Below are 18,398 nucleotides of genomic sequence, written 5' to 3' on the forward strand. Positions count from 1 at the left end.
GGACTGGAGAAGCAGGTCAGGGATTGAGTCTCATTAAGCTAACGGCTCCATCAACACCCCAGGTTGTCCTTTAACCAAGCATGGCCGCACGTTAGTGTGGCAGATCCTGTGTTACAGAACAAAGGCGCCTTACTGAGAGCTAAAGGCAAAACTGAGGGAGACTTGCTGCAGTGAAATGAAAATTGGCCTCCACACACTGCAAGTGACTGGCTACTAAATTAACTGCCGGAAAGACTATGAGTCTATACTCTTCAGGAGAATACAACAAAACCCAAAGTCTCTACAGTCTATAAACTTCTGTATCAAAACACGGCTTTTCTAGACTTAGAAGATGTGATCTATTATTAAAAAGCCACCAACAGAAACAGATTCTGCGACTCTGATGGGATCAGCTAAAGAGACTTTAAAGGAATTTAAGGTAGCTATAAAGTATTCCAGAGACATCAGTCACAATGAGTAATGACATACAGGAACTGTCAAAACAGAAAGCTGAGACCTGGGAAAGAAGAATGAAGATTCTAGAACCAAAAATCACATTATATGAAATGTAAGAGTAGACTAGACAGACTTCCTAGCATACTGGAGATGAGAGGAAAGGATTAGTGACTTAATAAAATTAACCACAAGTCACAACATCCACTAGCCAAGTACAGAAAGAAGGGGTGGGAGGGGACGGGGAAGAAATAATGGCCAAATTGAAGAGGTACAATGTCAAAAACAAACTAGGAAACTCCACAAGCTCAGCAAACCCAAGCTGCTTATACACAATGGAAATCACGCCCCAGCGCTTGACAGCAAAACCGTTGAAGGTCATGAGAAAAGAGACAGTCTGCGCAGGGTGTGGAGGTGTATGCCTGTAATGTTAGCACTTGGGAAGCTGAGGCAGGGGGACTGCCAGCAGTTTAAAGCCAGCTTGGACTAGATACTGAACTTAAGCCTGACCTTTTCTCAAAAATCAGTGCTGTGTGCGGTAGAAATCTTGAATGCAGCATGGGGGCGGCCGGAAAAAAGATCAGAAGAAGAGTAAGATTCTTCATCCAAACCCTCCAGAATCTGAAACTTGCTGAGTGGGCCTACAGAATGCCGTCCGCGGAAGAGGCCGCATCACTGAGATTTGTTTCGTCAACAAAACAACCGAAAAATAGCCTATCAAATTTCCTTCAGGCTACACGTGTAGCGTGTGTACGAAGTACAAATAGATTTTGCGTTTAGACATGGGCCTCATCACCAACCTGTTCTACTGTAAGTAAAACACTCCAAAATCTGGAAAAACAAAAAACAACCAACTTAAAAAAAAGTAACCCAAATCTAAACTTTGTATCCAAGCCTCTTATAAAGGACAGTCAAAGGCAGCCAACAGGCATTATGCCGCTGTTACATTATGACCACCTGCTCTAAAGAGGGACATCCACCAGCCACTTGCAATCTTGAGGCCCCTTCTTAGAGGCTGCTTCACACTTATATACAACATATTCCAGCCACTGGAACGGTGTGCGGAGGAGCTACTGGGGTTGAGCTGAGGCTCTGGGTTCATTCTGATTATATAAATGGCCTTTATCATTTTGGGCCTATCCAGAAGTATTTATGGGGGATATGACACACTGGGGGGCAAAGGGCCAGATGAGGTATGGGGGAAACAGTCTAGTGGTGACTGATCCTTTTTTTTTTTTTTTTTTTTTTTTTGGATTTTTCGAGACAGGGTTTCTCCGTAGCTTTTGGTTCCTGTCCTGGAACTAGCTCTTGTAGTCCAGGCTGGCCTCGAACTCACAGAGATCCGCCTGCCTCTGCCTCCCGAGTGCTGGGATTAAAGGTGTGCGCCACCACCGCCCGGCTGGTGACTGATTCTTGACGGTGGCTGTGGACACAGGCTGCTTCCCTACGTGGTCTTTTCTACCTCTCTATAGGGGTTTGATAGTTTTTATTATAAAAGTGTTGTTCTTTTGTTGCCTTCTGTTCTTTTTTCTTTCTTCCTCTTTTTGAGACAGGGTTTCTCTGTGTAGCCCTGGCTGTCCTGAAACTTTCTCTGTAGTCCAGGGTGGGCTTGAACTCACAGAGATCTACCTGCTCCTGCCTACTGACTGCCAGGCTTTAATGGCATGTGCCTCCATTGCCTGGTTCTTTCTTTAAGAGATAGGCTCTTACATTGTAGCAGTCCAAACTCAAAGCAATCCTCTTGTCTCTGCCCCATAAGCGTTGGGATTATAGACATGAACTACTATGTCCATCTAAATGTTTCTTTTTGAAGTCCTTGCAAATCTTGCCCAGATACAGGTTGGAATGATACGCACCATTTGCTTCATTTTACTTCTGGTATTGACTCAATAATGTTATCTTATATCTAATTAAATCTTAATGTCTATGAAAGAAGTGATTTTTGGTGACAAGGTAAATATTCTTTTCATAGCTAATAAGTGCCTAAATTCTGCCACCCATAAAGAAATTTATATTTTTTTTCCTCAGAGTGTGGTTACTAAAAAGTAAGGACAGTTTCATTCTGACTTTCAAAAATTTTCTAAATATCTCTCTTTGCTTACAAGATGGCTCTCCTTACTTAAAAGATTACTAAGGTTTAACAAGATCATGGAGACCGTGTACTAGAAGAAAAAAAAATCCCATTTCTGGAAACCATTTCCTGTCTTCTAAATTACAAAACAGACGCAGGCGTTGGTCAATAATTGGGTTACCTGCAGGTTCTCTTTGATGTCCTGGCTTCAAGGCTGGGGTGTGTGTGTGCAGTTGGGGCAAGCCTTAGGAAGTCAGGGAGGGCTGGGGTGGAAGCATTTTCATGCCAAGGGGAAAGGGGGAACTGATGTAATGTCCTGGAGAGAGTTCACTCTCTGTTCCTGCCCAGAGCTCGGGGAACAATGAGGGAAGGAAGGAGACAGCGCTCCGGATAATTCAACTCAGACTGGACTTTAGCCTCGGGATCCTGGGCAGGAACAAGATGTGGAGGAGCTTTATTTATTTATTTCTCTGCAGACACCGCTGCAAGAGGAAGCATTTGATGAAGATGATAACATTAACCGTAGACTAGTGGATCCGAGGGTATTTAATTCCCGGCTCCTAGTGGTCTGGGCACAGCCACCGTGAAGGCCGAGAGGCCTGTGACAAGACCTTCCAAGCTTTGTTTCAGAACATAGCGCCTGCACCCACGTATGGAGTGGCTCTGATGCTCCTGCCCTGCTGCCTGCTGCCTGCTGCTCTGTTATTACAAGTTGGCAGCCGAGTGTGGAAACTTAAGAGACCAGAGCCGGCAGGCAGAGGAGCTCTGGACACAGGAAGTTGCTGCCTGGACAGTGGGTGCATAAAATCCCTCAGATGTAGGGATCTTCTGTCTAAGGCTTTTAAAATTTATTTATTTATTTGGCCTTGATGTCTGGGTTTGTGCTTGGTAAGTTGCTCAACTGGAAAACTGGGAAACTGTCCACACCACCCTGGTTCTGAAGGTCTTGATAGTGGAGGGAAATGCACAAGGAAGAAGGAGGTGAGAGCTACACATAATGAGTATGGGCACGGAGGCATGGAAGGAAAAAGCCCAAAGCCTGGTGAGGAATATTCACTCTGGCTGATGCATGCTTTCTGAGCCTAGATTATTGTCTTTATGAATGATGTTAGGCACAGAGGATCCCATTCTTTGAAGCAAACAAATCCAGCAGGACTTCAGCTGAGAACAAGAGGTCTTATTTTCTTTCCTATCACTTTATTGGAAGAGATGCCCGTGAGTTTGAGCCAGGGTCTTGGATGGTTAGTCTAGACAGTCAACTCGATAGGATTTGGAGTCACCGTGGAAACCTAGCTCTGGGTGTGTTTACGGGTGTTCTCAGAAAGCTTTAAGATAAGTGGGAAGACCCTGAATGTGGGTGGCTCCATCCTATGGGCTACGATTATAGACTTAATGAAGTGGGAAGTAAGCCCAGCATTCACGCTCTCTGCTCCCTGACTTTGGATACAATGTGATTGGTTGCTTCACCCTCTTGCCACCAGGCTTTGACCACAACGATGGACTGTACTTTCACAATGGGAACCAAAACAGACATTCCCTTTAAGGTTTTATTTTATTTTTTTTTTTGGGGGGGGCATCCTGACATAGCAATAAGAAAAGTAACTAATATAGAATCTCAAGTGCATCAGACTGGCCTTGAACTCACTACAAACATTAATGACCTTGAATTCCTGATCCTTTTGTTCTACCATCTCTACTTGAATTCATCCAAATGCCCCAATTCAGCCATACTATAAACAGTGAATGAGTCTAAGGTTATTGCTAACATCTCAAGGTCACATGACACCTGTTGGCATCACATGTCACCCCCATGCTATCCTCGGGCTCAGATAATCAGAGAAATCACCAGAAATCTGGCCACTTGTGTTGTACAGTGTTCCAGAGGGGACCACACCTCAGCAGTGTGTAAAAGAGTACCAGGAACTATGAGTGATAGAAAGAACTAAACAAAAACTAAAGGCTCTAGATACAGGTCCCTGAAATGAAATTTAAACTATGTTTCACACATAGCCTCATATTCTCTTGGTTCCATTACTGGGCTGTTGAACTCTGTTCTCACACCCCAAAACTCATAGGTTCTAACTTTCAGGATCTCAGAATGTGGCCTTATTTGGAAAGAAGTTCCTTGAAGACCTAATTAGTTAAGAGGAAGCTATTTTATGCCCCAGTGAACTCGACAAAAACCCAGAGTCACCTGAGAAAAGTCTCAATCGAGGGGCTGCAAAGATCACATTAGTCACAGGCCTGTCTGTGGAGGTTTTTGATTGTCTTGATTGTCCACTGTGGGCAGCACCATTCCCTGGGCAGGTGATTCTGGGCTGTCTAAGAAAGCTAGCTAAGTACGAGCCTAGGACTAAGCCTAGGAGACAGCCAGCAAGACACATTCCTCCTCTGTTTCTTCTTCTTTTTGTGAAAGGAAGCATGTGGACAAGTTTAGTAAAAACAACAAGGCAGACTGTCTGTCTTGGCTGCTGCCAGGAGAAGGGGAATGGAGACCAGAAGGAAAGCTGCCCCTTGCAAGGGAGCTCAACAAGCAGTCTTGTGGCAAAAGAAGAGGGGCTTCGGAAAAAGTGAAAAAGTTCAGAATGCCAGGGAAAACACACACAGTTCTTGGTCAGTAACTGAGAAAGGAATAAAAGAAAAGAAAAGCTAACATTCTTCTGAGTCCTAACTCTGAAAAGCTGGCAAGCTGTGTGGCAGAGGCTCCACGGTGCTGTTGGGTGGAAGAAGACACAAAATGGCCATCCTGCCATGATTTCTGCATTGGGTTCCAGCTCTGGTTTCCTTCAGCTATGGGAATGTAGCCTGTGAGTGGAAACAAACCCTTTCCCTCCCCTCAGTGGTTAGTTTAGCTTTCTATTTATTTACTTAAAACTTTTATTTTATGTGTATGAGTGTTCTGTTTGCATGTATGTCTGTGCACCATGTTCATGCAGCGCCTGTGGAGGCCAGAAGGGGGAACTGGATACCCCGGGACTGGAGCTACAGGGAGTTGTAACCGCCACATGGATGCTGGGAACCGAACCTGGGTCCTCTGGAAGAACAGCAAGTGCTCTTCTTCATTCTGTTTTTGGGGACAGGGTTTCTCTGTGTAATAGCCTTGACTGTCCCAGAACTCATTCTGTAGATGAGGCTGGCCTCAAACTCACAGAGATTCTCCTGCCTCTGTATCCCAAGTGCTGGGATTAAAGGCATGTGCCACCACGCCTGGCTGCAAGTGCTGTTTCTAACCCCTGAGCCGTCGCTCTAGTCCTAGTGTTTTTCAATCATGGTGTTGTCACAGCGAGAGAGGGGAAGCTAGAATACTTTATCTATCAGTATAACTGGTGCCCTTATAAAAAGGAGATTGTGGGCATGGCCACAGGCATGCAGGGAGAATATTACTTAAAGAGCAAAGCAGAACCTCCAAGACAAGCACCACTGTTCATTAACTGCCAACCAGTCTTCTGTAGTCAAGACTGAGTCTTGGACTATGTCCTCCTTCTCCACCCTCAAAGAGACCAACCCTGAACATGGGCTTCTGGCACAGCACATACTAACGCACCATGTTTGCAGCTGTCTAGTTTGTGGTATTTATTATGGCAGCCTAGCAAAACATATATATCCCTGTTTCCTGTTCCTCTTCTTCAAGGTTCAACCTGCGCTTGGCAGGAGACTGACTATCTACTGATAGTCTAGCCATCTCGCCTGAATTCCGTTTAGGGCCTAAGAAGTAGACTGGCTGGAGTGTATGATAAAACAACAGACCCTAAAATGGTAGAAGTGTTTGATAGATGGGGCTGAAATGGTTCATTCATCTTCCATCCCTCAGGCAGTAGTGGGGTTAGCTCCCCCAGCGGGCCAGCACTGAGTATCTACATGTCTGCAGACATAGTTGGTGACAGAGCAGAGAGCTCTCTCGCAGTTTCAACACAGCAGCCAAAGGAAGTGACTTAAGGGACTAGGGAGTGGGAGTGGGTGACAGCTGGAGAGATGGCTGCTTCTGTGGAGGACCAGGGTTCAGTTCCCAGCCCCCACGTGGCGGTTCACACCATCTGTGACTCCAGTTCTGGAGGATCTCTGCAGGCATTGGGACATACATATGCATACATGCAGGCAAAACACATATACACAAAAAATAAAAAATCAAGGGGGACTTGGATGTAGTTTAGTTGTTAGAGTGCTTGTCCAACAGGCACACAGCCTTGGACTTGATCCCCAACATTACATAAACCAGATATGGAGATGCAGACCTGTATTTAAGGCAATCCATGGCTACATAGTAAGTTTGAGGCTAGTTTGGGCTACATGAGACACTGTCTTAAGAAGGGAAAAGAAAAAGAAATCTATGGATAGAATTTGAGATGAGCCAATTAGACCTGTAAGGGTAAGTCTATGCCTGTAATGACTAAGAGAGCCTGGGGTCAGGGCAGCACGAAGACAAAGAGTCTTGGAGTCAGGACAGCCAATCAGTAGCCTTCCAGGAGCAGACTTCCTTCTTTAGAGATGAAATTCACTGACCCCAGTTCCTGATCTTGAAGGGACTGGCTAGCTTTTCTCTAAGTTTCCTGAAGACTTCCTGCCTTTCTCTGGAGTTACTCACACATATAGGAATCTCTCTCCCAAGAAACTCAACAGACAGAGGAAGAAGACTGAGGGCTGGTGGGAGATACCAAGAGACCATGTCCAGTGCCTTCCTCTGCTATGGCAAACACACGCCAAGGAGGAGAGGATGGAGGTCAGAAGATCAGGGACATGTTGACCCTTGCCCTAAAACAGGAAGGAAGGGTCATTGCCTCTGTTTCCTCTTCTTTTGGGAGGGAATGGGAAGTGGAGAGCTGGGCCTCTTCTTCATCCCCTGGGACCTCTCATGACCCGCTGCAAGCTTTCAGAATCACAGCGTGGAGAGGGGTGAGACGGTTATTCTCATGCTCAAATATGAGAGGAGACAGCCAGTAGATTCACAGGAAAGTTCTGGAGGGGAGGGTGTAGCAAGCCCCAGGTTCCAGGAGGCAACATGAGTGCCCACGGCCAAACAGGCCATGCTCTGCAAACAGTGAGGACCAACACTGTCCCACAGCAATTCTGATGGAGATGGTGCCCAGCTAGTCCAGACAGGTGTTAGAGGGAAGGAGAGAGGCCTTAGCTACACCTGAGGTGCATGAATCCAACACCTGAGCCAAACATATGGAGCCCCTTCTTAAAGATGGTGGTTAAGAAACCTGGAATTGGAAGGAAAGAAAACAAAACCTAAAGGGACCTTTTGTACTGATGCAGAGGTACTCAACCTCACTCGAATGTGCTTAAACATGGGCCAGGCTGCAAGGTTTATGCGTATTTTATCACAATTAAGAATTTACATGAAAAAAAAAACCACGCCTTTAATCCCAGCATTTGGGAGGCAGAGACAGGTGAATCTTTGTGAGTCTGAGGGCAGCCTGGTCTACAAAGCAAGTTCCAGGACAGCCAAGCAGCCAGGACTGTTACGAGAGAAACCCTATCTTGAAACAACCCCCCCTCCAAAGAATTTACAAGAAAAGGATGATTAAGAACTCAGCTAAGTAACGGGAAGACACGCTGAATAGTGACAATGAGTGACATTTACTGGGTGCCTGCTGACAGGGGCTTTTCCGAGGGCCGTTCTCGCTCTAATTAATTTCTTTCTTACATCGTATGAGGCAGGCACTGTTATTTTCCTTCTCTGACACACGGAGGAACTAACTTGTCCCTGAGACACAGAGCAGGTCAACTGGGGAGATAGAAAGTCCCTGAACCTAGGTGGTCTGGCACATGTCCATATGCTCTCTGGCCCCTTCAGATCTTACACAGTAAAAATATATAACAGAGATGTCACAACCTAGCTGGTGGCCTCCTGGACACTTCATTTATCAAGACGATTCCAGTAAGACTAGAGAATCGCGGTGAGATTTTTACAATCAGTAAGAGGCCATGGCCTCTGCAGACAAAAGCTTCCTGTCTGTGGTGCCTCTGCAGCCACTGTAAGGATAAGTTGGCTGTCAAGGGTGCTGGCTTCACTCTCAGCACCCAGCGTCTGATTCAGACCCTGGCTATCGCACGGGATCCTGTCTGTCGCAAGGCTGGGAGGTTTTACTCATGCTGAGTCTACTCATGCTGAGTCTACTCGTCCTGAGAAAAACAACCATCCAGGAGGCTTACTCCATTCAATTTTGAGTAAGCTTTTTAATATTATGAACTAGGGTTGGGATGTAGCTCAGCTGGTAGATCTCTTGTCCAGTGGGCATGAGACCCTGGGCTCCATCCCTCAGTACCACAGAGAACCTAGCCCAGTGGTGCCCTATCAACCCAGTGCTGGAGACGAAGAGACAGGAAAACCACAAGTTCAACATCATACTTTACTACAGAGTGGGTTAGAGGCCAGCCTGGGCCATATCGACCCTGATTCAGAAAAGTAAAATAGGCCATGAACTAAAAGACCTATTTGGAGGCCTCTGTAATTCTCTTTGACCATTTTTACTGCTTACATTTTAGAGTGTAAGCAACAGGTCACCTGATCCAATGCACCCTAATCGGGTTCAGAAATTGCCTTAGTACTTAATCTCTATGAAAGTGGCTCTTTTTCAATCACCCCCCGCCCCTTGAGGCTGCACTAACACTGAAAACTTACAAAAACATGAGAAGAACTCTTTGGTCTGTTGTGAACCTCACCTGGATTTAAATCTGAGATGGCTCAGCAAGTAAAATATGCTTGCTGTGTATCGTGAGGACTAGAGTTCAGACCTGCAGCCACCACAGAAATGCTGGGTGGGTGTGGTAGCCCACCTGTAATCCCAGCAAATGGGAGGCAGAGATAGGGGATCCTTTCTGTGCGGGGATCCCTGAAGCAAGCTAGTGGAACTGGCGAGCTCTGGGTTCAGGTGAGAGACTCTGCCTCATACATATCTAACTTAGGGTGATTAAAGCAGACAGCCGACAGGAACCGCTGGCCTCTACATGCACACACACCGGTATCTGCGCAAATGTGAACATGCATAAAATACACGCACACATACCTGCACAAACATGAGGGTGCACCCACACATGCATGCATAGCATGCACACAAATACACTCATGCATGCACGCAAATCTCCATATTGCCACTTGGTCTGGAAGCATATTACCTGACTGCCCTCAGTCTCTATTTCCTCATCTACAAATTTAGGATAATATCACTTGCTTTTAGGCAGGCTGTGAAGATTAGATGATATGAATATTGAAGTGCTTAGGAGGGCTGACATATAGCAGGACTCAATAAAACTTGTCATAAGTCTCATCTTAATTATCTTGGTGAAGTTGTGCACGATTCTAAAGCAGTCTGTGGGCACCTGGGGTGGCAGAGATGGAAAATGTAAGGTTCCCCACAAGGAAGAGACCACACAATGAAACTCCAGTGGGCCACATTAGAATGCATGCCACCCTACTGTTCCCCCCAAAGAGACACCTGTTTTCTAAGTTCCTGGCTGTTCCCATGTGGTAGCGGCTAGGGAAAACGAGACAGTGTTTTGATGTGTAGAAATTCTCAGCATGACTTGAGAATCCCACATGCGCCTTGTGACAAAAAGCTGTCACAAGACCATCCTCCCTGTCCATTTCACTGACCACCACAGAAACTATCAGCTGGGCGCACGGGCTGTGTATGTGTTGATGGGGGTGTGTGTGTGTGTGCTCAAATGCAGGGATTAAAAACAACACATACCTCTCACTATTGCAGGGAAGAGTGAAACGGGGAGTTTAAATGATAAGAAAGGGCAGAGAGATGGAAAGAGAGCATCAGAGGAACCTCGTCTCCCTTCTCCCTACAGACTGACCAGTTCTACAGAGTCACTCTGCAGAGCGCTGGGATTTCAGCCCAGACTGACAGCGTTTAGGGGCCCAGGGTCAACTGCATGAACACACTGGGTTCATGAATACAATCTCTTCCTTTTAGTTAGTTCCATGACTGATTTTGGAAACTACAGCCTTAAAATAAGCAGTCATCACAACTGAATGTAACCAGATAGATTGCTTTTATGGTCGTTTGCTGGTCCAAATTGTCGAGAGATGCTTTCTGCCCCCTGGTTCTGGTGCGAGTGCCAGCATCATTGATTATGTTGCCTCCTTTCTATACAACCGCCCACCTACTATCGAACTCACGGGCTACAGATACGACGAGTCATAACAGTCAGAGCAAAGGGATCTTCTGAAACTGCACTTTCCACTACAAGTGAATGAGGTTACTGTCTGATGCCGAGAAGGGCCATGCTGCCAGACGTTCTGATAAGGTGATTGATACAACTGAGACCAACGGGGCTTTGTGGGCAGTGGACTCCGTCCTGCTTTCCTGTGTCTTAACTGCTGAAGACCCTGAGGGTGAAGACTGGGTCTTGTTCATCTCTATAGCTTGGCTATGTTAGGATCTGAAACCTGTAAGGGACCTTTAGAACCATCTCATTTCGTTTCCCTTGTCACAGCAAGGGAAACGGAGCGTCCGAGAAATGAGAAAGTTGACTTGTTTTGTTCTGGCAGAATTGGGGACTGGAGCCTCATTTCCTGACTTCCAGGTGCTATTGTTTAAACACACACACACATGTACAAGGACAGTCTCTCTCTCACACAGAGATACACACACATAGTCACACACACACAAACACTCCGTACACACACAGTCTCTCACACACAGAGAGACATACACACAGAGTCACACATACACGTGCGGTCACACGCACACACACATAGACACACATACAAAGACAGACACACACAGTCTCACATGTGCACACACACACAGACTCACATGCACACACGTCTGGAGCGGTTCTGGTTTATGCCTGTTGCCCTGGCTTACTCATCGGCAGACTGTTGTGTCTTTACCCCAAGTCTTCCAATAATGAAAGAGGCACTGTATAGTCAACCTAGTAATATTTCATCTTCTTCTTCCATAGCTAATAACTGAAGAGAGTGGAAACTGCTTTGCTCAGGGCCTGACAGGATTCCAGAAGGTATGCTGTGGAGACTGTTTGCATCTGTGAGGTCACCATCCTATCGAGGACGGGAAGCCCTGCACCAATCCGAGGCTCCTCACAGCTGGCACTGCCGTACAGTTGCTAGAGTGGAAGGTGAGGCTTCAATGTACAGGACCCACGGGGACATTTGTGGGGAAGCCGTCGATAGACCAAATGAGACACATCTGTCCTGCGATATCAATTCCCATTGTGAAATGACCAGCATCTGAAGTGGCTGAGCTGGTGGTTGGGGTGAAGTGAGGTCACGGGGTAGATAGATGCAGCCTTGTGTCTGTGTCTCTGCACACTCTCTGTAACAGGATGCTCAGCCTCACAGGGGGTCTGGCTGACAGATACTCAGTGCCTGTCCTCTTTCTGACCTGCCACTCATATACACACAGACTGTCTCTACCCCAAGATCTAAGCTCTGAGACCCCAAGTGTTCACATGATGTCACATGTCTCAAATCCCACACTTGACCTTGGCTGGCGGGTCACATTCAAAACATAGGCATGTTGGTCATTTGTAGAAAATTAAAACTATAAAAATCCTATAAAAAATCATCTTTACACCACGTATATAAGGTATACACAAAATAAACGAATTTCAGAGATAACCTTGGGTCCCATCCTGAGATAGCATATATTTATGTAGATATTATAAAACCTGAAACGCAAACCACTTCTGATCCCAAAAATGTTGCTTAGAAGTACTCAGCTTTTACCCACAAACACATGCTCGAGCCACGTCAGCAGAAGACACAAACAGTCTTGGGCCAACAGAGTTTTGGGTATCCTTCACTCTGTATAAAATTTGGTATGTGTAATTTCATCTTACAGAAATTGTTTTGGGCCAGCTCTCCCTACATAGTCTTAGCATATATTGCTATATCCTCACCTGCCATTCGCTGACCCGGTGCCTTCCCAATGTATTACTTGAGACACTGCATGCTGAACTTGACTTTTTTTTTTTTAAAGGACTGAAAGGGGCTGGAAGTGGGAAGGCAAGCCACCATTTTTAAAGTATAAAACCGGAGGTAGATTCTTCCTTTCACCCCTGGGTCTCAAATGGTTTTTCTGTTGACACTACCTGGGAGATAGGGTCCCCTGTTCATCCGAGATTGGCATGGTGTCCCAACAGAATAAGGGGGAGCGAAGAGGTCCTCAGATCTTTCTTCCTGACTGCTAGCATCAGGGAATGGTCTCTGTGGATGCCCTTGGTACTTTTAAGGGCTGATTAGAAAGTGTATCCACCTGATCTGCAGGGCTACAAAGCCCTTGACCTTGGCCTCATTAGCTCTGTTCTCTTAGTGGCTGAGTTCACCACTGACCTCACAGTGCATGCAAGCACAGATCATTTGGGTGCCTGATGGGACACACCTACGTTTCCTTGGTTTGTGGGTAGCTCTCAGAGTTGGCCAGCTTTGTCTAGGAAGGATTAGCCCCTGCATAGAAGAACAACACTCCCCCTGCCCCCTCCCCCCCCTACTTCCAAGTAAAATCATACCAAGTAGGAAGGAACCACATGCCTTCAACCACATTTGGGAAGAAAATTCCAAAAGAAAATAAATATTTTTCAATAGTAAGAGAAAGAAGGAGGGGGAACCAAACCCATACCCGGTGTATCTGAAGAGACGGGCTAAGATAACACAATGCCTGCCTTACTGAAAGCTTCAGTGAGCCCACCTCCTCTTCCCTGGAGTGGCTCTTGGCTATTATGCAAGCCGGAAATGAGAAAGGCCAGAAGAGCAGGGGAACATCAAACCCGAATTGAGGGGAAGGGATAGCTGCTAAATTTAGCCTGGGTTACTGGAGGAGAGGCTGAGAGTGGGTGGGAACCTGGCCTATTCTCTAACTCCTGCTGGAGAGGACCTGCTGAGAGACCCCCCCCCCACCTGGAGTCAGGCTCTTTTTTGTCACAAGTGCTAATTAAGAGAATACCAAGCCCAAGTTTTTAACTGTCTGACCGCAAAAGAAAAGTAGCGGTCCTGTGTTTGGGAATGATTCACTAGTCAACAAAACTTCCCGAGGAATAGGACCCTGAAATTGGCTTTAAAGAAAATGCGTGTGGAAAAGTCCCACACTGTGGTGTTCACACATCTGCATACTGGCTGCCTGCTTCACTGAGAGGGAGGGAGGGAGGGAGGGAGAGGGGGGAGGGAGGACCTGATGACCCTGGGAGACAGATTCTGCTCAAATGCCATCACACACCCTGCTATTCAGTGGCACTGAGCACAAAATCACATTTTATAGCCCTGCACCCAACACCCGCTTGTCCAGGACCACATACTCCATGGTTCTCACAAGGAACAGCAACTACGACAGGAGTCTCGATATTGAGCTCACCCCAGCCAATGGTCTCTGATCCATGATGGAGAAAGCCCTTACCCAACGCCAACTTCCTCTAGATTGGTTTTCGTCCTTCCCTCAGCTTTTATGAGGACCCTGCTCAAGCATATAACTACACCCACAGAATCTCAATTCTCCACACTCTGGTTCCGGGCTAACCTCCTTGGATTAGTTCTGTGGTAGAAAATGTTCATCATTGCTGAAGCAGGGTGATAGATGGCTCACATGGCTTTATTTATCTTATTCTATATGGATTATATATATTTGAACATTTCCATGATGAATGGGCTCACCAATCAAGCTCTCTATTTGCTCTCTCTCTATTCCAAGGCCTAACCCCTACCTAAGTGGAATATTCTTACTGTGTATCAGAGCCTTCAAGGACTCCTCTAGTCTCCTCCTTTGATAAAGGTGAACCTGCTTCCTGTACCCGGGTGTCATCTTCCCTCACCCTACACCCCTGTGTATATTACTGTAATCCATGTTCACACTGCTGACTGTGAACTCCAGAGAGCCAATGTGTTAGGCCTTATTAATCCAGGCGACTCCCCACCCCGTGTATGCACACAGTAGGTGTACGCACACGGTAGGCACTCAACCCATGCTTCCTGAATGAAGAATGAACTTACAGCAATAAGAACAGCTTAGCAGTTAACCACTCAACCCCCAAGCAAAGAGAAGCGTCTTCCAGTACCTTCTTCATGGTTCTGATGCAGCAGGACCTCCGGCTTCGTGTGGATAGAGTTCCCAGGGTGGAAGAAAGGTGAGAAGAGAATGCGAGGTTTCCTCTGCTTCAGAATGTGCTGGAGGAGCTCATAGAGCACATCGCCTGGAGGGAGAGGGAACAAGAGATGGAGATGGGAGGCTACCGAAGGAGCCGCGGAGCCGTGACAGCCGCAGAGGTAAGGAACGGATGTTAACTCACAGAGCAGACAGGGACGGGCACAACATCCGACTCAACATGCCAGGGCTGTGTGGCTTTTAAAAATTACTACTATATGATTTAGTTTAAGTTTGATTTATGTATATGCGTCTGTGCCACGTGCATGTGGGTACCTGAGGGCCAGAGGAGGGTGCTGTCAAGTAAGTGAGGCTGTATGGTACACTTACAGTTTGCTAAGTGGGTGGGTGCTGGGGAAAATGTTCTCGTAACTACATCCATAATAATAAAGATGACAAGAGAAAATTTTGAGGTGGTGGATATGGATATCACATTTATTATAGCGATGATCTCACAGATATATAGTTATCTCCTTTCTATAGCTCTTGTAGGTTCATCAGCTCCCAACAAAGTTGTTTCTACACGCTAAAAATAAGAGCAGGTCATAGTGGTGCACACCCGTGACCCCAGCACTTGGGAGGGAGAGGCAGGAGCAGCAGGAGTTCCAGACCATCCTGAGGATAGCCTGGGCGACCTGAGACCCTGTCTCAAACAACAATACAAAAACAACAAGTAAAAGAAGAGTAATATACTAAAAAAAGTTTTGGGACTTGAGAGATGGATCAGTGGTTAAGAGCACTTGTTGCTCTTTTAGAGGATCAGGGTTCAGTTCCCAGCACCTATGTGGTTCACAACCATCCGAAACTCCAGTTTCAGGTATCTGGCACCCTCTTTTGACCTCTGTGGGCACTAGGCAAAGATGTAGCATCCAAATATACACTCAGGCAAAACATTCAATACACTTAAGGTAAAACGATGTGTGTGTGTGTGTGTGTGTGTGTGTGTATGTGTGGGGGTCAAAGGTCAACTTTGTGCAGCTGGCTTTTCCTTCTACTTTATGTGTGTCCTAGAATCAAACTCAAGCAAGCTGTCATGCTTTTGTGACATATACTCCACCCAGTGGGCCACCTTCCTTGCCGAGTCCCTTCTAAACAATATAAATTGTTTAAAGTCAAACATACCCAGTCTAAATAAAAAACCATCTAGACAAAAGATGGGCTAACACTATAGACCCTCCAGAGGGGGACTCATGGATTAGCTCAGTGCGAGCAAAGGATCCACAACTACATTCGGTTTTGAAGATGTCCCCACGGTACTGACGCTTTAAGCTGCTGAAATGATACCGGAGTGACCTGCTGTTTGATGTTAGAGAGCCCATCAGACGATGATCCCAGAGCTGGGGGAGTTTTAAGCTGTCCCAACGTCTTCCTATTTTTGTGAAAATACTCTTTTAACATCTCTCTCTGCTTGCACTTCAGAATTATTTAAAGAAAATGACATCCTTCGGTAGTTACATTTTAAATGTGCAAAACAACTCACGGATTCTTCATAGAATTTTTTTAAAATTTATTTATTATGTAGACAATATTCTGTCTGTGTATATGCCTGCAAGCCAGAAGAGGGCACCAGACCGCATTATAGATGGTTGTGAGACACCATGTGGTTGCTGGGAATTGAACTCAGGACCTTTGGAAGAGCAGACAATGCTCTTAACCTCTGAGCCATCTCTCCAGCCCCCTCTTCATAGAAATTTTAGCTTACAGATTCTTAACAAAAATTTTACCTGTCAGCTAGATGGCGTGGTAGGAGGCTGAAGATGGAAAATTTGAAGCTAGCCTGGGCTACAGAGTAAGACCCTATCTCATACAACAACAACAACAACAACGACAACAAGAATGACAACTTCTGTGGAGACTACAACTTTCTAACCTGCTCAGAGCCCAGGCTGGGGTTGGAGGTGTTAACAAATAACAAACTTCATTAGTGTTGGTCAGAAGTGGCCACTCTCTATAAAGAACTGGGACAATATGGGGTTGCCCTTTCTTTAAAACTACATCTAGGCATCACCCCAAGGTCCTACAAGCTCCACGAAATGATCTCAACATGTCAGTGCTCGGAGGGAAGGAATGGTGGGTGCTGTAACTTGGTATTGAAGTGTGTACTGAGTAGATTATTACACACACACACACACACACACACATACATACATACAAAAACCCTACCACAAACTGGTTCCACCCCTCTCTGGCTTTGATCCAAGTTCACAATGCAGGGAAACTCTATAAGGATGGGTGATTAATTTTTAAAAAACACCACAGGCTGTACTGTCCTCCCCACACTCTTCCTAATAAAGATATGCAGTCAATAAGTGTACCAAACAATGGGCCTTTGTGTCTGATCTTAGCCATTTTTAAAGCCATTCTAATTAACAACTTAATTTAACTGTGTATTTTGGGCTACAGATATTGCTATTTTTTCTTCCAAACTGAGCATGAATGCAGAAACACTCCATGAGTGGTTTTTCCCTCCAAACCTATCTACTGCCTCCCCTATGTACCGAATCAAGTTCTATAGGTGGTTGCCCTTTCCCAGGTACCCACCCCAAGGAACTTCCCTAGCTAGCTGCTACTCATTCCACCACCCATCTTTGAATTTCGGTTACTGTTGGGGCAGTTAACTGCTGCCATTTTCAATTAGGAATAAATAAAACCAGAGACCCCAGTTGCAAGGGGATTTTCATAGGATAGGACAGGCAGGTGGACACAGAAGAGCTCTGCCCACATTTTGGAAATGATGTGGCAAAGCAGAACCTGTACTGGGTACCAGGTTGAAACTCTGAAGAGCTGCGAAGGGTTTCAATGCTCCAAACCAGGAGCCACTGCTGTGGCTCTGACGAGAAGGGAATGCAGAACCCAAAATATAGTCCTATTTTAATGATTCACATTTTAATCTCATACAAAAATAAGTCCCTAATCAACACTTTTTTCTTTCCGTTTAGTATAACGTCTTCCTAACCCTTCCTAATTTACATGGCCATACTGGGTTTGAGCTTGTGGATTTGATCAATGTTTTATTTTGGCATTATGCAGAATAGAAAACGCAAACATTAAAGAAATGTGCTCTTGATGATTACTATTAAAAAAAAAGTCTGCAATTACTGTATCCATTTTGGAAGGGGAGGCCAGGAAATACAAATTTAGTGTCTGTGAAGGGTGTTCAGTGCTATTCCCTCAGCAAGGGGCACAGACTGCAGACGCAGTCAGCCTGGGTACCAGGTCACCTTGAGCAAGTCCCTGCGTGTCTCTGCAAAATGCACACTGTAGCACCTGCCTCTTTTCCTCATCATAAAGGATCAAGGACAATAATGTAAAGAAGGACTTGGAACAGAGCTGGTGTGCCCACACCTCCTCAGGCTGGTGAGGGGGCCTAAAACAAGGGCCAGGAGGATGAAGCCACATTCTTTCCTGAGTTATTTCTTTAAAAAATATTTTATTTATACTGGGCGGTAGTGGCACACATGCCTTTAATCCTGGCACTTGGGAGGCAGACGCAGGTGGATCTCTGTGAGTTCAAGGCTAGCCTGGTCTACAGAGCGAGTTCCAGGACAGATTCCAAAGCTACACAGAGAAGCCCTGTCTTAAAAAACAAAACACACACACAAAATGATTTATTGTTACTCTGTGTGTGTGTGAGTGTCACGGTGTAGGTGTGGAGGTCAGAGGGCAATCCTGGAGAGCAGGTTCTGTCCTTCCACCATCACTTGTGTTCCAGGCATCAAATTCAGGTCACCAGGCGCTCATGGCAAATGAACTCACCCCATGAACCATCTTGGTGGTCCCTAGAGTTA

The 18,398-nt window shown here is 45.9% G+C and overlaps 1 protein-coding gene across 2 annotated transcripts in view; it reads right to left on the reverse strand.

Moving 5' to 3' along the window:
* Nucleotides 1–18,398, reverse strand: part of Etv6 (ETS variant transcription factor 6) — a 238,163-nt gene that overhangs the window by 25,665 nt on the left and 194,100 nt on the right. Inside the window, exon 4 of one of the 2 annotated variants that reach the window (XM_057786278.1) lies at nt 14,525–14,659. The exons of the other annotated variant lie outside the window; for it this stretch is intronic. Within the exon in view, the coding sequence (XP_057642261.1) occupies nt 14,525–14,659 (135 nt within the window). The remainder of the gene's footprint in view (nt 1–14,524; nt 14,660–18,398) is intronic. 2 annotated transcript variants of the gene reach the window in all.

The sequence above is a fragment of the Chionomys nivalis genome, chromosome 1, assembly GCF_950005125.1.
Source record: "Chionomys nivalis chromosome 1, mChiNiv1.1, whole genome shotgun sequence".
Taxonomy (NCBI): Eukaryota; Metazoa; Chordata; class Mammalia; order Rodentia; family Cricetidae; genus Chionomys; species Chionomys nivalis.